Below are 18,461 nucleotides of genomic sequence, written 5' to 3' on the forward strand. Positions count from 1 at the left end.
ACTTAAGACTATACGGGATTCAGATTAGACACAGGGGCACCCGGCTGGCTCAGCCAGTAGAGCATGCAGCTCTTGATCTCAGGGTTGTGTGTTTGAGCCCCATGTTGGGTATAGAGCTTACTTAAAAATAAAATCTTAAAAAAAAACCCAAAACACACAAAAAATTAGACATATAAAATGAACGTATCATAGTAAAGGTCATCCTTGCTTTGCATGGTAGTGCAGGACCATAAGAATGATAAGAATGACCATACAAGCTGAAAGCCATGTAGAGTGATCATAACAATCAGTGGGGGACATTTGGGGTTGTTTCATGGCTTTTAAAATTTTTTGTCAAAACATTAAAAATTCGCTTACACAGTTTTATACACACACATATGGGCACAAAAAAACCAGTTAAACTCACATTTACATAATACACTGTAATTTAAAAACATTAGAAACCTTGAAAATTAAAGTGTTTTCCTCATGAGAAACTTATCGAGAGTAGAACAGTGGTTGCCTCCTTCTCTTTGTATAACTTAAGATAAAGAATGGAATCTTTTCTGTGCTTTGACCAGTTGTCACGCTCCTTTCTAAGTTTTGGTCAGCTTCCAACATTTTATCTTCTGTGCATTCAACATCATGAAACATCCCCCTTGGGTTCCTTTAAAGTGAAGGTTCTTGCTGGCATCACTACTTCTGGGACATCATCATTCTTGTTACAACCCCTTTTCTAATCTATGTCAGTAAGTTCACCTTCACGGATTTCCTCTGGCTACATATCTACAGTCTCTCAGCAACGTCAACGTTTCCAGAATCAGCTCTTTCTCCTGTAATTCCATTTATATTCAGTGCAAAGTTCACTCTCAGCTTTATCACTTTTCATTTCCTTACTGCAATTTCATCTTTTGGCCAGTAGTCCCTTTTGATGATCCATTTTTGTAAAATGTCACGTGGGTTTCTCTCTGGAGATGAGGAAGAAACACAACCACACAGTTAGCTCTGTGTGCACGGACTGAGGGACAGACCGTCAGTGACCACTCACGGACAGACTCTCAAGGAAATGATGTGGTTGGTCACTTGTGATGCACATCTGTTATTTACATGGTCATTTGTGGACTGAAGAGCTAGTCACAAAATGTGAACTTCATGCAACTACTGTGAAACCTGAAGTTTGAACTGTGGTGAGGGACTGGTGTCATTTAAAGAGTGATCATGGATATTCATGCTGCTGGGACTATGTGAAGCAGAGGCTGCTGGTATGTATTTATGTTGAGAACACAAAAAACTTATAAACTCCCTGAGCAGTCAAGAAAAAGAAGAGAACCTGATTTTCAAAAGGGCATGCTCTTGGGGCGCCTGGGTGGCTCAGTCGTTAAGCGTCTGCCTTCGGCTCAAGTCATGATCCCAGGGTCCTGGGATCTAGCCCCGCATCGGGCTCCCTACTCCACGGGAAGCCTGCTTCTCCCTCTCCCACTCCCCCTGCTTGTGTTCCCTCTCTCACGGTGCCTCTCTCTGTCAAATAAATAAAATCTTAAAAAAAAGGGGGGGGGGGCATGCTCTTGGTAGTCCTGTAGGATCAGCTCACAAGTCCCACAGGCCTGAGTAATTTAGCTTGCAGATCAGCAGGCCTTATACTCGTTTCCCCTCTTGTCTGACTCGGGCATCTCTTAGAACTTACTCATCATACAGGCGGTTCTGGTTACCTACTCCTTCTTTAACATGTAGCAGGCATTCAGTAAAAACCCTCTGATCATAGGCACTCGCAGTAGCTCCCATCCCCCTCAGGCAGCTCAGCCTGGAGCTCAACCTGGGGAGTTGGGAGTGTGGGTGCCACTCGCTTTGGGGGCAGCCAGCAAGTGTACTCGCTTGCAGAAGGACCTCTGCGTGAATTTACTGGGAGTGGGGGGGAGGGGGGAGGTGGACTACCAGCGACGTTCTTTCATTGTGAATAATGAGCAGTGGAGGGAAGAAGGCTGAGGCCTCCCGAAGCTGCCCTAAAGAGCTGTCCCCTCGCTGGCCCACAGTGCGACCACTGCTGTTGGGGCCCCTGTGACATGCAGACAGAGCTTCATCGTGAGCTTGATGGCAGCTTGTGTTTAACTGTGGCCCACCCTTCCCGGAAGCTCCTCTAGGATTTGGAATTTGTCCTGTTCCTTTCTGAACGCATCTTGTTTTGATCATCTCTTGGCATAATAAATTTCACAAAGTAACTTCCTGTCTCTTGAGGAGAAGTGAACTTGAATGTATAGGACTTGGCTTTCTCCTCTCCGAAGAAGAAGGTGAGATCTGGCCAGCATGCAGGTGACATTTTGTAAAGTAACATATATATGTAAGTTTTAAAGGTTTGCTACAGCTGTATGATCCTGTTTGATCTGTGCTCAAGATTCATTTCACATTTGTCATCATTAAAAAAATTTTGTCTTTTGTTTCTCTTTTCTCAGAAGGACCATGTCTCATACATTCCATGAATGGAGACTTATTAAGGACTTTGGAGGGTCCTGAGAACTGCCTGAAACCAAAACTCATTCAGGCTTCAAGAGAGGGTCATTGTGTCATATTCTATGAAAATGGCTGCTTCTGTACATTCAGTGTGAACGGGAAACTCCAGGCCACTATGGAAACGGATGATAACATAAGGGTGAGTATACTACAGACTTTTCACCCTTCTAGATCTTGACCTCCAGGTGTGGCAAGTGAGGAGGGAGAGGGTTCACTAGAGAGACCTCTGTTTCAGTCGCAGAGGGCCTTTCCACGCCATAAGAAAATCATCAGGTAGCACTTAGACGGGGCTTGTGTATTCACAGACCACGGCGTGTCCTGGCCGTGGCGACCGCATCACTCAGCCAGGCCACTCCGTGCGTGACGGCACACAGTAAAGCCAACCTGCGTGGCTTTCATAGCATTGCTCAGCTTTTTTTTTTTTTCTCTAAGAAAGTTAACTGCACATAGTTGTTTTCTGAGCATCAAAGCTAAACTAGTACACTAGACTACCCCTAACACCGATTCCTCTGCACACTTGAATAGGCAGCTGGTGGGAGTGGTAGGGATTACGACTATTCAGGATTAGTATCTCATTCCAGACTTGACTTCTTGAATAACAAGACCAACACTTACCAAATTCAGGGAATTGGGCTTCCAATTATGATGTGAATTAGGCAGACATTTTTTTCCCTTTTGATAAGCCAGGAATGGTAATGCTAGGGGACCTTCTGGAGCCTTGCTTCATTTTCAGGGCAGGACTCCAAAAGGATTAGAGGTTGAAGAAAACAATAAGGACTGCTCTTTGAAGAGGCTCTTTTTTCAAGGTCCTTCTTTTCTCACTCCCAGCCTTCAGGGGCAGCTTAAGATAAAAGGAAGCTGTGGTGTTCCTATCATTTTCCAGGATGAGGTTGGAGGCACATGTGAACTGTGTACGGTGAGGGGACTCTGGACATGTCGGGGGTGCAAAGAGGGTCACAGAGGCCGCTGCCCTCCAAGTGTGGCTTTAAGCTAGCTCTGGACATTATATTCGTTGCTCTTCCTGACCCAGGGCAGCTTAGATGACATACATTTTCCCGGTTTCCCAGATCTAATCTGAGCCCCACCCCACCCCCACCCCCGCTTCTCTCAAGTAAACAAATACTGGAGTCAGTATTTGAAACAACAACCCTAAATATAGATTATGTGGATGAAATGAAGGGCACTTGCTGCTTCTGTCTCTTAGCATTGATTTCTTAATGCAGTGTCTTCTCCATTTCGCTCTGTAAATTTTCTTCACTGTATTTTGACTGCCTCTACCACAAAAGCGTGCACTCCTACTTTTATTTTTCCCTTCCTTCCCATAATACTTCATTTAAACCAAGTACACATCAGAGGATTTTCCTTTCCTCTTTTCTTTACAATAATAATGTTGATAATCTGTCACTTTGAGTTACGGTTTATACTGTCAGCAACACTAAGAAATCTGTAAAATAATTTGAAATCCCTTGCTGGCTAAAACAATATCTGTGGCATTTCAGTTAGTACCGAAGGCTCTGGGAAGTTCCTTGAGGCAATGGTACGGAGGCTTTCTGCAGACTGTTCATACACACATGCTTTTCCTCTCTGCCCTATAGCCATTGTTTTTTTCCCCCTGTAATATTTCCCACTGGATTTTAGGCTTAAACAATCCATTGCCTTTTTCCCAGCACTCCTGCACTTTATCACACTGGCTTGCAAGTGGCAACTGTGTGATTAAAACAAGTTTGCCTGGGGCGCCTGGGTGGCTCAGCCATTAAGCGTCTGCCTTCGGCTCAGGTCATGATCCCAGGGTTCTGGGATCGAGCCCCACATCGGGCTCCCTGCTCGGCGGGAAGTCTGCTTCTCCCTACCCCACTCCCCCTGCTTTGTGTTCCCTCTCTCACTGTGTCTCTCTCTGTCAAATAAATAAATAAAATCTTGAAAAAAAAAAAAGTTTGCCTGAAATGAGCACTATGCCCATGGCTCCAGAGACTGGCACTGGCACAGCTAATGGCTGGAGAATACGAGACATCCCAGAGCAAAAATCTCCAGTTCCATCCTGCAGTCTGAGCTGTACAAGGAAACGAGACCATGGAAACAAAGTAGTCATCAGCTCAGACCAGAAATTAAGTTTCTCTGAAATACCAAGAACCCTGCAGGCGGCAGCCTGGGGAACCTCTGCACTAATCAAGGCTTCCCACCTGTTTTTATTTAGATGCCAGATTGTTGGGTGGCATTTGGTTAACGTATCATAGCACATCAACTAGGCAGTGTTTAGGTGTCTTAATGAGTAACTTAAATTAAGTGGGCAGCCTGTACAGAGCAGCAAAGTTATTTTATCCTAAACAAAGGATAACCACCATTTCACCCCTAGGAACTCATTTCTTTTCTTTTTCTGGGGAAACTCGGTTTTAGGACGTGAGCATGCCCAGCAGACTGCTATGGCCGTAGAAAGCAGTACAGCTGTGGCATTGTCCAAGGCACTCCGGAGTCCAGGGGATGTGGACACGTCTCGGGGGCCCTCTTAAAATCTCTCGTCTCGGCCCACCCCGGATACTGAGGAGAGGAGTTAGAGTTAAGAACTCTGTGAGCGCTGGTTTGGGTGCAAGACTGGGCGCCCTCAGTAAATGTTACCGTATCTCTTACTCCAGGGGAACTTGACAGGTTCCTCGTGAGAAAGGCCAACAGAATACTCTCTCACTTTGGCGGGCACCTGGCTTATTAAAATGTTTTGGATGCCGATATATATATAAGCCTAAAAATCCAGGCTTCATTTAATTCCAGACAGAACTAGGATTAGCGATTCTTTACTAGAACAAAGAGTTAAAGAAAAGTAGTTTCAGTTTGTTTTAATATAGCACTTAGCCAGCAAAAAGCCTCAAGTATCAAACTCAAGTGAACCACAACCATAAAGTTAATGGATTTTCATCAGCTGAATTTTGTAAGTGTAGCAAGTAATTGTTTGCCCCGGCCCGTACTGCAGTTCTCTGGTAGCCTGTAGCGATCGCCGTTTGTGACATGAATGGGGGGGAAAGGATATTGACTTTTACTTATATTGAAGAATCTTACTATTTGTATTGGATTAAGATTCAGAGAATACTTCTTACCTGTAACTGTTTTCCATATACGGGTTTTTCTTAGATGTATTTTTGTATTCTTTGAGAATAAGCTACATTTAAGAGACCAGTAAAAGTTGGCATTTATGTAAATGTGAATTGAATGGCTATGGAACAGTCCTTTTCTAGGATTTTTTAAAAATTTTGTCAAAGGGCACATTACAAACTTAAGGCAACTGTACTAAAACTGAGTGCAGAACAAATATATTTTCAGAAGTTAGATTTTTTTTTTTTCCTTTCTGGCTTGCTAGCACAATCTGCCTTCCCATATTCACTGTCCAGGTAGACATAGGATTACAGGTATTTATGCTTTCTCTGTAAAAGGATAAAAAATATTTTAGGCTTTGCAGGCTCTGTATTCTGTTGTAGTCACTTGTGAGAGTGGCCATAAATGAATGGGTGTGGTTATGTTCCAGTAACCCTTATTTACGGGCACTGAAATTTGGAATTCATATAATCTTCACATGTCATGGAATATTATTCTTCCTTTGATTTTTTCCAACCACTAAAAATGTAACAAGTCATATAAAAGCAGGCAGTGGTCTGCATTTGGCCCCATTTACAGGACTGAAGAGCAAATACCATGTCTGTACTTCCTGTTCAGTACTGGCAGGAAGCAGTCAGTCCTGGGGCAAGAAGAAAATGCTTCACCTGGGGTTTAATCACCCTGGAAGCTGGCTCTCTATCTACCACGTTGTCTTCCTCACCGCTGTAAAAATCCAGGAGGCCTAGTGAAGTTACTAAAGCTCTTGATCTTCTCCCCTGGGGCCACAGCCCCAAAGGCAGCAGTGTTTTCTCGGGGATCTGAGGTCAGCTAGCACTGCCTGCCCAGCCTTGGGCTAGAGTGGGCTTAGCACATCCACAGTACAACTGGAGAGATGCCAGGAGGCTCCTCATTTCATAATGCTGGTCCTAGGCCACAACATGCACCATTTAAATTGTATTCACAGAGCCGGAAGAGTTTGCCACCTCATCTTTAAAAAGCAAAAATTAAAAACACAAAACCTCAAACACTGCCTAACTTTGTCCATTTGATTTTTGAAAAAGGACAAAAGTTTTCTGTAACTCCTGATTTCCTATAACCTTCTTAGGAGCACATGCATCCACTCTCTCCCTGCATGGAGTGGCTGCAGGGTAGAGGAAGGAAACAAGGGCTGGGAGCCGGGGTTCTCGTAGGGCCACACCTCTACTGAATATTGCTGTGTCTCTCTTAGGCCATCCAGCTGAGCCGAGATGGGCAGTACCTGCTCACAGGAGGGGACAACGGTGTGGTCATGGTCTGGCAGGTGTCTGACCTCAAGCACCTCTTTGCCTATCCAGGCTGCGATGCTGGAATCCGGGCCATGGCCCTGTCTTACGACCAGAGGTAACACTGAAATCACGGTCTACTGATGGGGATAGTGAAAACTGGAGGGAATTTATTTAAATGGGCTGATGGATAGACTGGGTTGTGGGGATCACCTGGACAATCAAAAAAGCCAGTGAGAGGCACCTGGGTGGCTCAGTCATTAAGCGTCTGCCTTCGGCTCAGGTCATGATCCCGGGGTCCTGGGATCGAGCCCCATGTCCTGCTCCCTGCTCAGCGGGGAGTCTGCTTCTCCCTCTCCCTCTGCTGCTCCCCCTGCTTGTGCTCTCTCTCGTTCACTCTCTCTCAATAAATAAATAATCTTAAAAAAAAAAAAAAGCCAGTGAATTTTTTTTTTTTAAGTGTCATTTTTCTTTTTGATGGCATTGCCACTCCTAGACAAAGGCTGAATTCTCCAGCAATAGACAGGATTTAAGTAACAAAAACTGTAATTACATTGCCATAAAGCTTTTTATATTTCTTAGAGTACTTTTTCCTTAAAATAAAAATTTAAGAGCTGTAAACATGTTTAATACAAAATGCCTGTATCTCTGTCCATGAGAATTCTATGGAGAGATTTGCCTTATTTCCTAAAACCTTCCAAGTGGTAAATTTTGGGGAGGTAGTCTTCAGTATCTTATTTCTTCTTAACATACAGTCACAGATTTTAGTTCCTAATTTTTTTTTTAAATATTTTATTTGACAGAGAGAGACAGACCAAGAGAGGGAACAAAAGCAGGGGGAGCGGGAGAGGGAGAAGCAGGCTTCCCGCGGAGCAGGGAGCCCGATGGCGGGGCTCAACCCCAGGACCCTGGGATCGTGACCTGAGCCGAAGGCAGACGCGCTTAATGACTGAGCCACCCAGGCGCCCCTAGTTCCTAACTTTTTTATTGTGTTAACATATACATAAAATTTACCATCACTTTTTTGGTGTACAATTCAGTGGCATTACGTACATTCACGCTGTTGTACAACTATCATCACTGTCCATCTCTTTTTTTTTCATAAGTTTTCATCATCCCAAAGAGAAGTTCTGTACCCATTAAACACTAACTTACCATTTTCCCTCCCAGAGCTCCATCCAGCTCACTTCAATTCCAGTGTCTGTCTCTATGAATTTGCGTCTTTTAGATACTTCGTATAAGTGGAAGCATAAAATATTTGTCCTGTTGTAGCGTGTGTCAAGCTCATTCCTTTTTAAGGCTGAATAGTACATGCCACTTTGTATAGCTACTCATCTGTTGACATTTTGGTTGTTTTCACCTTTTGGCTGTTGTGAATAAGGTTGCCGTGAACGTTCATTCACGTACAAATATCTGTTCAGATTCCTGTTTTCTTTTATTTGAGGTAGACAACCAGGAGTGGAATGCTTGGTTTGGTGTAGTGATTGATGTAGTTTTGGTATAGTGTGTGTGTGATTTGTTGTTGTTGTTTTTTTAAGATTTTTATTTATTTGAGAGAGAGAGAGAGAGCACAAGTGGGCAGAGTGGCAGGCAGAGGGAGAGGGAGAAGCAGTAATGGTAATTCTTTAACTTTTTGAGGAACTGCCAAACTGTTCTCCACAGTGTCTGCACCATTTTACATTCCCACCAGCAGAGCATAAGGCCTGCAATTTCTCCACATCTTCACCAACACCTGTTATGTCCTGGTTGTGGTTTATTTTTGTTTTTTAATAATATCCATCCTAATGGGTGTGAAATGGTCTCTTACTGTGGTTTTGATTTGCATTTCCCTAATGACTGGTGGTGTTGACTTTGCACTCTTAATAGTGTTCTCTGATGTGCGGAAGTTTTTAATTTTGATGAAGTCTTTTACTGTTGTTGTAAATGCTTCCAGCGTATCCAAGAAATCATTGCAAAATCCAATGTCATAAAGCTTTTCCCCTATGAGTTTTATAGTTGTAACGCTAGTTTTTGATCCATTTTGAATTCATGCCTGTATATGATAGTAGATAAGGGTCCAGTTTCATTCTTTTGCATGTGGATATTGGTTTTCCCAACACTATTTGTTGAAAAGACTGTTCTTTCCCCACTGAATGGTCTTGACACTTATCAAAAATCATTTGACCATATATGTGAGTTTATTTCTGGGTTCTCTATTCTGTTGATCCATATGCCAGTACCAAACTGTTTTGATTACTATAGCTTTGTGGAAAGTTTTGAAATCATGAAGTAAAATTAATTTTACTTTTTGTTTTTTTTTTTTTCCAAGATTGTTTTTGGCTATTTGGGGTTCTTTGAGAATCCATTATGAATTTTATTATGGGTTTTTTCTATTTTTGCAAAAAAAAAAAAAGGGGGGGGTTGATAGGGATTGGGTTGAATCTGTTGATTACTTTGGCTAGTATTGTCATTTTAACAATATTAAATCTTCCAGTCTGTGAACACAGATGTCTTTCCATTTATTTGCTTTTTTTAATCTCTTTCAGCAACATTTTATAGTTTGCAATATACAAGTCTTTGGCCTCCTTGGTTAAATTTATTCTTGAGTATTTTATTCATTTTGTTGCTATTGTAAATGGAATTGTTCTTAATTTCCTTTTCAGATTTTTTTCATTGCACATGTACAGAAATGCAACTTAATTTTGTGTGGATTTTATATCGTGTAAAACTTTGTTGAATTCATTAACTCTAACAGGTTTTTTTGTGGAATCCTTAGGATTTCCTATATATAAGCTCATGTCAGTCTGTAATAGAAATTAATTTTACTTCAAACTTTCCAATTTGGATGTTTTTTGTCTGTCTAATTGCTCTGGCTAGGACTCCCAGTACCATGTTGAACTGGTAAAAGTGTTTATTTTTGTCTTGTTTCTGATAATAGAAGAAAAGCTTTTAGTCTTTCACCACTGTGTATGATATTAGCTTTGGGTTTTTCAAAAATTCCCTTTATCATGTTTATGTACTTTCCTTCTATTCCTAGTTTGAGTACTATCATAAAAGCATGTTGAATTTTGTGAAATGCCTCTTGTTCATCAATTGAGGTGATTATGTAGGTTTTTGTTAGTTCTGCTAATGTGGTAGATTATGTTGATTTTTGTATGTTGAACCATTCTTGCATTCCAAGAATAAACCCATCTTGGGTCATGGTGTATAATCCTTTAATATACGGCTGAATTGGGTTTGCTAATATTTGTTGAAGATTTTTATAGCAATATTCATAAGGGATATTGGTCTGTAATTTTTGTTTCCTGTAGTGTCTCTGACTTTGGTGTCAGGGTAATGCTGGCCTCACTGAATGACTTAGGAAGTATTCTGTCGTCTTTAGTTTTTTAGAAGAATAAGAGTTGGTGTTAATCCTTCTTTAAAAATGTTTGATAGGGGGTGCCTGGGTGGCTCAGTCGGTTAAGCGTCTGCCTTCGGCTCAGGTCATGATCCCAGGGTCCTGGGATCGAGCCCCACATCGGGCTCCCTGCTCCGCGGGAAGCCTGCTTCTCCCTCTCCCACTCCCACAGCTTGTGTTCCCTCTCTCGCTGTGTCTCTCTCTGTCAAATAAATAAATAAAATCTTTAAAAAAAATAAAATAAAAAAAATAAATAAATAAAAATGTTTGATAGAATTCACCACTGAAGCCATCTAGTCCAGGGCTTTTCTTTATTGGGAGGCTTTTGATTATTGATTCAGTCTCGTTAGTAGTTATAAGTCTATTCATATTTTCTATTTTTTCATGATTTAGTTTTGGTATAGTGTGTGTTTTTAAGAATTTTTCCATTTCAGGGCGCCTGGGTGGCTCAGTTGGTTAAGCGACTGCCTTCGGCTCAGGTCATGATCCTGGAGTCCCGGGATCGAGTCTCGCATCGGGCTCCCTGCTCGGCAGGGAGCCTGCTTCTCCCTCTGACCCTCCCCCCTCTCATGTGCTCTCTGTCTCTCTCATTCTGTCTCAGATAAATAAATAAAATCTTTAAAAAAAAAAATTTTTTTTTCCATTTCAGGGGCGCCTGGCTGGCTCAGTGAGTGCAGTGTGCAACTCTTCATCTCGGGGTTGTGAGTTCAGGCCCCACGTTGGGTGTAGAGATTACTTAAAATCTATCTATTTATTTTTAAAGATTTTATTTGAGAGAGAGCATGAGCGGGGTGGGAGGGAGAGGGAGAAGCAGACTTCCCTCCCCAGTGAGCAGGGAGCCCGCCATGGGGCTTGATCCCAGGACTCTGGGATCATGACCTGAGCCAAAAGCAGACGCTTAACCCAGAGCCACCCAGGTGCCCCTAAAATCTTAAAAAAAAAAAAAAAAAAAATTCCATTTGATCTAATTGTTGGCATACAATTGTTCCTAGTATTCTTATAATCCTTTTTTATTTCTGTAAAATTGGTAGTAACATCTCTGTGATTTCAGTAGTTTGAGTCCTCTCTTTTTTCTAAGTCAATCTAGCTAAAAGTTTGTCAATTTAGTCTTTTCAAAGAACCAGCTCTTGATTTTCTTGATTTTTCTCCCATTTTTTCTATCCTCTGTTTTATTTATCTCCACTCTCTAACCTTCATTATTTCCTTCCTCCTATGTTAGTTTTGAGTTTAGTTTGCTCTTTTTCTAGTTCAGGGTGTAGAATTAGGTTACTGATTGAGATATTTCTTTTTTAATGTATGTATTTACAGTTATAAATTTCCCTCAGCATTGCATTAAGTTTGGTTTATTGTGTTTTCATTTGTCTCTGTGATTTTCTAATTTCTGTTCAGATTTGATTCACTGCTTGCTTAATTTCTATATATTTGTGAATTTTCATTTTCCGTTATTGCTTTCTTGTTCTATCGTGATCAGAAAAGATACTTTGTATGCTTTTTAAATTTGTTAAGACTAGTTTTGTGGCCTAACATGGTTTATTCTGGAGAATACTCCATGCTCACTTAAGAAAAATGTCTGTTCTGCTGTTTTTGGGTGAGTGTTCAATATATGTGTTAGATCTACTTGTTTTGTTTTTTAATTAGATCTTTTTTTAATAAACATTTATTTGAGAGAGAAAGTGGGAGAGAGCACGAGGCAGGCGGAGAGGCAGACTCCCTGCTGAGCAAGGAGCCTGATACAGGGCTCGATCCAGAAACCCTGGCATGATGACCTGAGCCAAAAGCAGACGCTTAACCGACTGAGCCACCCAGGTGTCCCTAATTAGATCTTATTTTAAAGTAATCTCTATACCCAACATGGGGTTCAAACTCACAACCCCGAGACCAAGAGTTGCATGCTCTACTGACTGAGCCAGTCAGGCACCCCAGTCCACTTGGTTTTTAGTATTCTTTAGATTCTCTATTTCCTTCTGGTTGTTCTACCCATTATTGAAAGTGGGGTACTGAAGTCTGCAACTATTATTGTAGAACTGTTTATTTTTCCCTTCCATTCTGTCACAGTTTGGGCTCCATATATCTTGGGGGCTCTGATATTTGGTACATTTGTTTGTACAGACAGACTTCATCTTACTGTGCTTTGCGGATAGTTTTTACAAATTGAACTTTTGTGGCAACCCTGCATTGAGCAGGTCTGCCATTTTTCCAACAGCATTTGCTCGTGTGTCTGTCACATTTTGATAATTCTCACAATATTTCAAACTTTTTCATTCTATTTGTTATGGTGATCTGTGATTACAGATGTGATTACATCTTGCAGAAAGCTCAGATGATGGTTAGCAGTTTTTAGCAATCAAGTATTTTTTAATTAAGGTATGTACATTTTTTAGACATGCTACTGCACACTTAATAGACTATAGTGCAAATGTAAACATAACTTTTACATGCACTGGGAAACCAAAAATTCATTTGACTCACTTTATTGCAGTGGTCTAGAACCAACACCATATCTCTAAGATATGCCTGTAATTGCTATATCTTCTTGATAAATTGACCTTTTAATTGATAGTGTCCTTCTTTGTCTCATAACAGATGATGACTTAAAGCCTACTTTGTCTGATCTTAGTATAGCCACTCCAGCTCTCTCATTACTATTTGCATGGAATGTCTTCTTCCGTCCTGTCACTTTCAACCTGTGTCTTTAGATCTAAAGCAACTCTCTTGTAGACAACATATAGTTTGATCATGTTTTTTATCCACTGTGCCAGTGTCTCTTGATTGGAGAGTTCAATGCTTTTACAGTTAATCACCAATAAGACTTACTTTTGCCATTTTACTATTTTGTTTTCTGTGTGTCTTAGAGCTTTTTTTGTCCCTCATTCCCTCATTACTGCCTTCTTTTGTGTTGGATTTTTTTGGTAGTGGCACATTTTAGTTCCTAATTTTGATATGAGGTAGTAGGAAGGATATTGCAAATGACTTCTAAGGACTGGTCCTACCAGACCATTCAGAGGAAGGTCTAAGATAATAAGCTCCTCTAAACTGTTGGTCCCACTGCTCTGCGGGTTTTCCCTGCGCCACCTTCAAAGGGACAGGGGGGCACGCAGTGGCAGCTCCTGTCTTTAGTGATCATTTCAGTGAGTTCACAGTCTTAGGACCAGGCCCCCACCCAGATCTTCTGCAGAGCAGAGCTCTGACCAAATGACGGTCAACTCTCTGCCAGAGCGATCTCGGACACACCTAATTGTGTGCCGCTTCCTCCACCAGCAAGTACTTGATAGCTCGCCTAAAAGATAGGGGGCAGGCACAGCGGGGGGGAGAGACACCGCGGTGTGTTGCTGGCATCACACGGTGACACGCAGCAGCTACACTGGGGAGTGCAGGGTAACGGGCAGAGCTGTGCCTCTGAAGCTAACGTATCCTCGGTGTCGGCTTCAAGTTTGTATCTATAAAAATAAAAGCTAGGGCTCACCAGCCCAGCACCCCCCGCCCCCCCCCCCCCCCCGAAATGATCAAGCCTAGCCAGTGTTTGTTAGTGACTCACCCTGCACATACTGGCTGCACATTCAGTAAAAAGGCAGGCTGTGCTGTGGCTCTTCGTGGAGTTTCGGAGGCGGCATGCTGAGCTCCCTCAGTGTCGTGCCCCTCAGCAAGCAGCAGACGTGCCGTAGGCTCGCCAATTGTTAGGTTCGACTGCCATCTTCTAGATTTACCTTGGAGATTTGGGGAAGGCAGTGCTTTCTTTAGGAACAGAACCCTAGGAAACAAAGCGGTTTGTAAACCCATCCTTCTCTCTCTGACTCTCCCAGGTGCATCATTTCTGGCATGGCCTCGGGAAGCATTGTTCTGTTTTACAACAACTTTAACCGGTGGCAACACGAATCCCAAACCCGCTACTGACCGGGACAGCTGCGCGTCAGCCGGGCCCCCAGTCCCGGCGGGGGGTAATCGGGAGCATCTTGCTTAGAAATAGCTATTACATCTGAATGTAACTCAGATTTGCTCTAAGAAGCAAAATATTTTTTAAAGTTAATTGCTATTTTTGTAGACTTTGCTTGACTTTTTGGGGGGAACAGCAAAGCAGAAAATTGGCTGCTGGGTTCTGTAGTTTAAAAAATCTATATTTTTAGTCATAATGAGAAGTCTATTTTCACCAATTATGGAAACATACAGTGGAGCAAGTAAACCCACTTATTCTAGCTATATTATGAAAAACCACTTCCCTTTATCTGTTATCTTGAGAAATACATGATCTTAACAATAAGGAAATGGGTTATAATACTTGGATAGGGAATTTTATGCTGTACTTTGGGTCCTGTATTTTTCCAAGCAATCGTGCTTCTTCGGCACTGAAATTTCTGGGATTTAAGTAGTAATGTTTAAATTATGGTAAATGTAATTTAAAACATCTCAATGAGTTATTTCGATGAATATTATTGTTCAAGCATGCTTTAGACCTAGAAAATTACGGTTTGGGGGAGGTTCTTATTTTATTGTGTGGTTAACATAAAGGATCTAATGTTATAGCAAGTGTGAAGTATTTACAGTGTTTTATTTACAATGTTTTCCTGATAGGTTGTCTTCATAGCACACCAAAATGAAATGATGGAAAGGCTCGTGGGCTCACAACCTTTGTTTTTCTCTTAAAGTAAATGCAAGTACCAAAGCTCACCCCTGAGGTTTGACTGTGCCCGGGCACTGAGGCAGAGCCAGCAGCCGGGCTTCCCTCCCCTACCCTGGTCTGAGGACAGAGGCAACACCCATCTGACCTTCTCTTTGTTACTAAATATCTTCACCTTCCTTTGAGTAGCAATTTGTACTAAGAAACATGTTATTTTGGTGTTGTATAATTCTACTTTTCTAGTAGACTGCTGTGTGGAAATCTGTGAAAAATATTTGAGAAAAGGTCTGTATTGCATAAATAAATTCTTTGTAAGTTGTGAACTTCGAGTTGCAACCAGCATTCCATCTCTGTTTCTCTTGCAACTTACCTAAAAGGGTCCCCTCCTATTTTCCAACATTCAGCTCTTCTCTAAAAGCAAAGATTTGGAATGGAACAACTCAGTTTGACAGGAAAATAAAATGGTGTTTGTAATTGAATTTTTCAAAATATCTTTTCACTTCTAATTTAAAACATCAATGAAACAATTCTTTGCAAAGAAAATGTCAAACTCTGGTTTAGTCCCAGATTTTGAACAATAACCAACAAGAGACTCTCTTGAAAACAGGAACATGGGCCTTCTTTGGCCAGACAGCTCCCTCTTACCAACACTTACTCTGATGAGAACACTAGACCTATAGCTAAGATCCACCACTGTTTTATAAACCATTAAGAAAGAAAAAATAGTCAAATGTGAGATAAAAGATAAAAGAAAAACCCAAGTGACTGGTAAATTAATTAAACATCCTCACTGTTGTTACCCTCTGATATTGTACTTCGTCACTGTTGTTACCCTCTGATATTGTACTTCGGAAACTTTAGGGGAAATGGTAGAAGAAAATTTGGAATACCTACATCCTATGCCAAGCATTTGATACTTTCAACTACCCCATTTTTACAGGCTTAAAGTAAAGTGAATAAAGCAGCTTCTTCTTGGAGCCTAAGAAGAAAATTGGTGCCTCCACTGCCTTTATTGGTTTTAAGACTCACAACTATGGAAAATTAACAAAAGCATAAGTAATATATATTACCGACCTATGTATTACTTACGTATTCCTTTACTCATAAAACAAATATAGCTGGTGTCAACACAAGGGCTTCTTAAGGGCAGAATCTGTTTATCATATTTGTTAGGATTTACTCAACATTCACTTATTTTAACCAGTGTTAGTTACTTAAAAAAAAAAAAAAACCTTCAAATAAATTTAAACCAATGAGGGGAAAGAAGTCAAAGCTGAGGCAGCCTGGGATGAAAGAAGATGAGCTACGCAGACAGGAACCGTGGCAGCACCCTCAGTAAGTGGCTGTGGTTCGAAGTGTGCTATGTTCCCTTTACATACAGTAATTTACGGCTGGTTTTAAAATGCACTGCCTCGAGAAATTCAGATTTTCCTCCCTGATAGTATTGATTCGTACTGAAATGCCACCAATCAAGTCCTTGAGGCTCTGTGATTTAAGCAACAGCACACTGGATCTCTGGGAGAAAGCAGGCAGGCTTAGCGAATACAGGACATGAAAGCTTGACAAGCACAGATACACACTGATGGATGGTTCCCTCTCATATGAGAATCTTCCTCCCCAGAGTACACCAAACATCCATAAATAAATATCCTAACACATTAATTCAATAAGAAGGAACGATTTTTGCCCCCTGAAACATTTCGTTCTACTGATCAGCCTACAGGACAAGAAGATTCACAGTGACCTGCACGGGAACCCTAAGAAGCTGCGTGTAGGATATAAGGTAGCTTGGAACCTGGGCCTGCCCGTTTCTGTTCAGCTCCCACAGCAGAGCAGAGCCCAAGGGCCAGCGACCGGACGGACACAAACACGAACACACACACACACACCACATACACACATATACACCCGGAGCCATGTGCCCCACCGCCCCCTGTGCTGTCAGATGGCCAGTGGGATAGCAAAGCCGGGGAGGGTCAAGTCTGCAGGAGATGGTCAGGAATCCCCAATACAGCCAGTCAGCACTTCCACTTCGCACCCATTTCAGCAAACAGAACTGAAATTAAAATAACAGACAAAAAGATCTACCGAAACAGGAATTTTAGGGGAGAGATTTTCACTAGGTATCTGATAGGTTTTTCCTGGACAGGATTTCAAGAGCTGCTGGCCATACAAACCATGGGCCTGGTTTGGTCCTTCCTCCTGCACTGTCCTGCTCACCCTCCATCACTGCGAAAGAACACAGCACACCAAGGACACAGACTCCTTCTGCATCCACACAGAACGAAGAATCCTACCCCTGAGCTTGGTGGGGAAGCCCAGCCGGTTCCTGGGGTGCATTAGAGATTGTGGAGTAGCAGCCACCCCCCAGCCTCATGTCATCATGTGACATCACATTAGGCCAAAGCCTGTTCACAAACAAGAAACGAGGAGGACATGATGTGAATCTCACAATCTACGTAAACTGTGTGTATCAGCCAATACGCCAGTGCCTCTCCTTGGCTGTTTCTGCCCTACTACTGGGGAAAGAGTTTTCTACTTCAGCGAGGACAGCAACCAGCCTAACTACTCCCCTTTTTCGTAGCATAAGGAAGCTGGGAAGTAAAAACTTCCTACACTGTAAAACAGAAGGAAAACACCATAAAATAGCAAATCAATAACAAAGTACAAAAATATTAACATGTTAAATTTTCTTTTGCCTCTTCTATTTCCTTTCAGATATGTGGGAAAAACATCTTTTCTATTTTCAGATATGAATCAAATCTATACATAGATTTGAAGAGATGAGTCCATGATGCACCTTTTGGGTCCCCCAAAGTCATAAGATCACTATTTAAAAACCCAAGCCTATTATTAGTGACACTGACACATCACTCCCAAACCTCCCTGCTGAACCAAAAATGAACCAAAAATGCAGATTGCTCAAACCAAGGGACATCACGTTTTTCTAATGAAAGTGAGTGTGGTTTGGCGTTTAGGCAAGCTGTCTTCCAAAGACAGCCAGGCTCTCCAGCAAGGGAAGAAGGCAATGCACAAATGTTCCTATGAATTCTGAGACCTCAGCAGTCATATGCCAGAAACATGAAGTGAATTACTTTCCTGTCTCAAGTTCAGGAATATTTTTCCTTGCCAAAACCAAAGGTTGGGGGGCTGGGGGGCTAGGCTGGCTGTTATTTCCTCATACCTGGCAGGAAGCAACTGGCTGCTTTGCAGCTTTGAACTTGGACAACTTGAAAGACATTCACCAGACCCAACTTCATTCTCCGCAAGGACAGGCGCCCAACCCTCAGCCCACTGGGTTGAAACCATCCTGACCACACTGCCCCAAATGATGGGGGTTTGGGAAAGGGCGGGGCAGAAGCAAAAGGCTGTCTGTGTACCAGATACACCCTTTCCTTCCCCTCAGCTGTTCAGTGAGGGCAGCGCCTTCCCACAGCTAACTGCCTTTCAAGGCTGCAGGCTTCATCATAAGTTGGCCCCCTTCTAATCCACTGGCCAAGACTAAGCTAAGATGCACACAACAGCTTCCTTCTGGAGAAACTACTCTCCTCATCTAACAACCCCCCCAGGCCCCTCCCCACAGCCCCCATAACCTCTCAGGCCCCAATCCCCAGTTTTCTACCACTTTGTCAGGTGTCTCCACCAT

General features: G+C 42.1%; 1 protein-coding gene across 4 annotated transcripts in view; it reads left to right on the plus strand.

Moving 5' to 3' along the window:
• LRBA (LPS responsive beige-like anchor protein) overlaps positions 1 to 15,138 on the plus strand; it is a 762,450-nt gene extending 747,312 nt beyond the window's left edge. For all 4 annotated transcript variants that reach the window (XM_044912877.1, XM_044912874.1, XM_044912875.1 and 1 more), the window contains 3 exons: positions 2,427 to 2,623; positions 6,794 to 6,945; positions 14,004 to 15,138. In XM_044912877.1, the coding sequence (XP_044768812.1) occupies positions 2,427 to 2,623; positions 6,794 to 6,945; positions 14,004 to 14,094 (440 nt within the window). In that variant the 3' untranslated portion in view covers positions 14,095 to 15,138. The remainder of the gene's footprint in view (positions 1 to 2,426; positions 2,624 to 6,793; positions 6,946 to 14,003) is intronic.
• The last annotated feature ends 3,323 nt before the right edge of the window (positions 15,139 to 18,461 follow it).

The sequence above is a fragment of the Neomonachus schauinslandi genome, chromosome 2, assembly GCF_002201575.2.
Source record: "Neomonachus schauinslandi chromosome 2, ASM220157v2, whole genome shotgun sequence".
Lineage (NCBI taxonomy): Eukaryota > Metazoa > Chordata > Mammalia > Carnivora > Phocidae > Neomonachus > Neomonachus schauinslandi.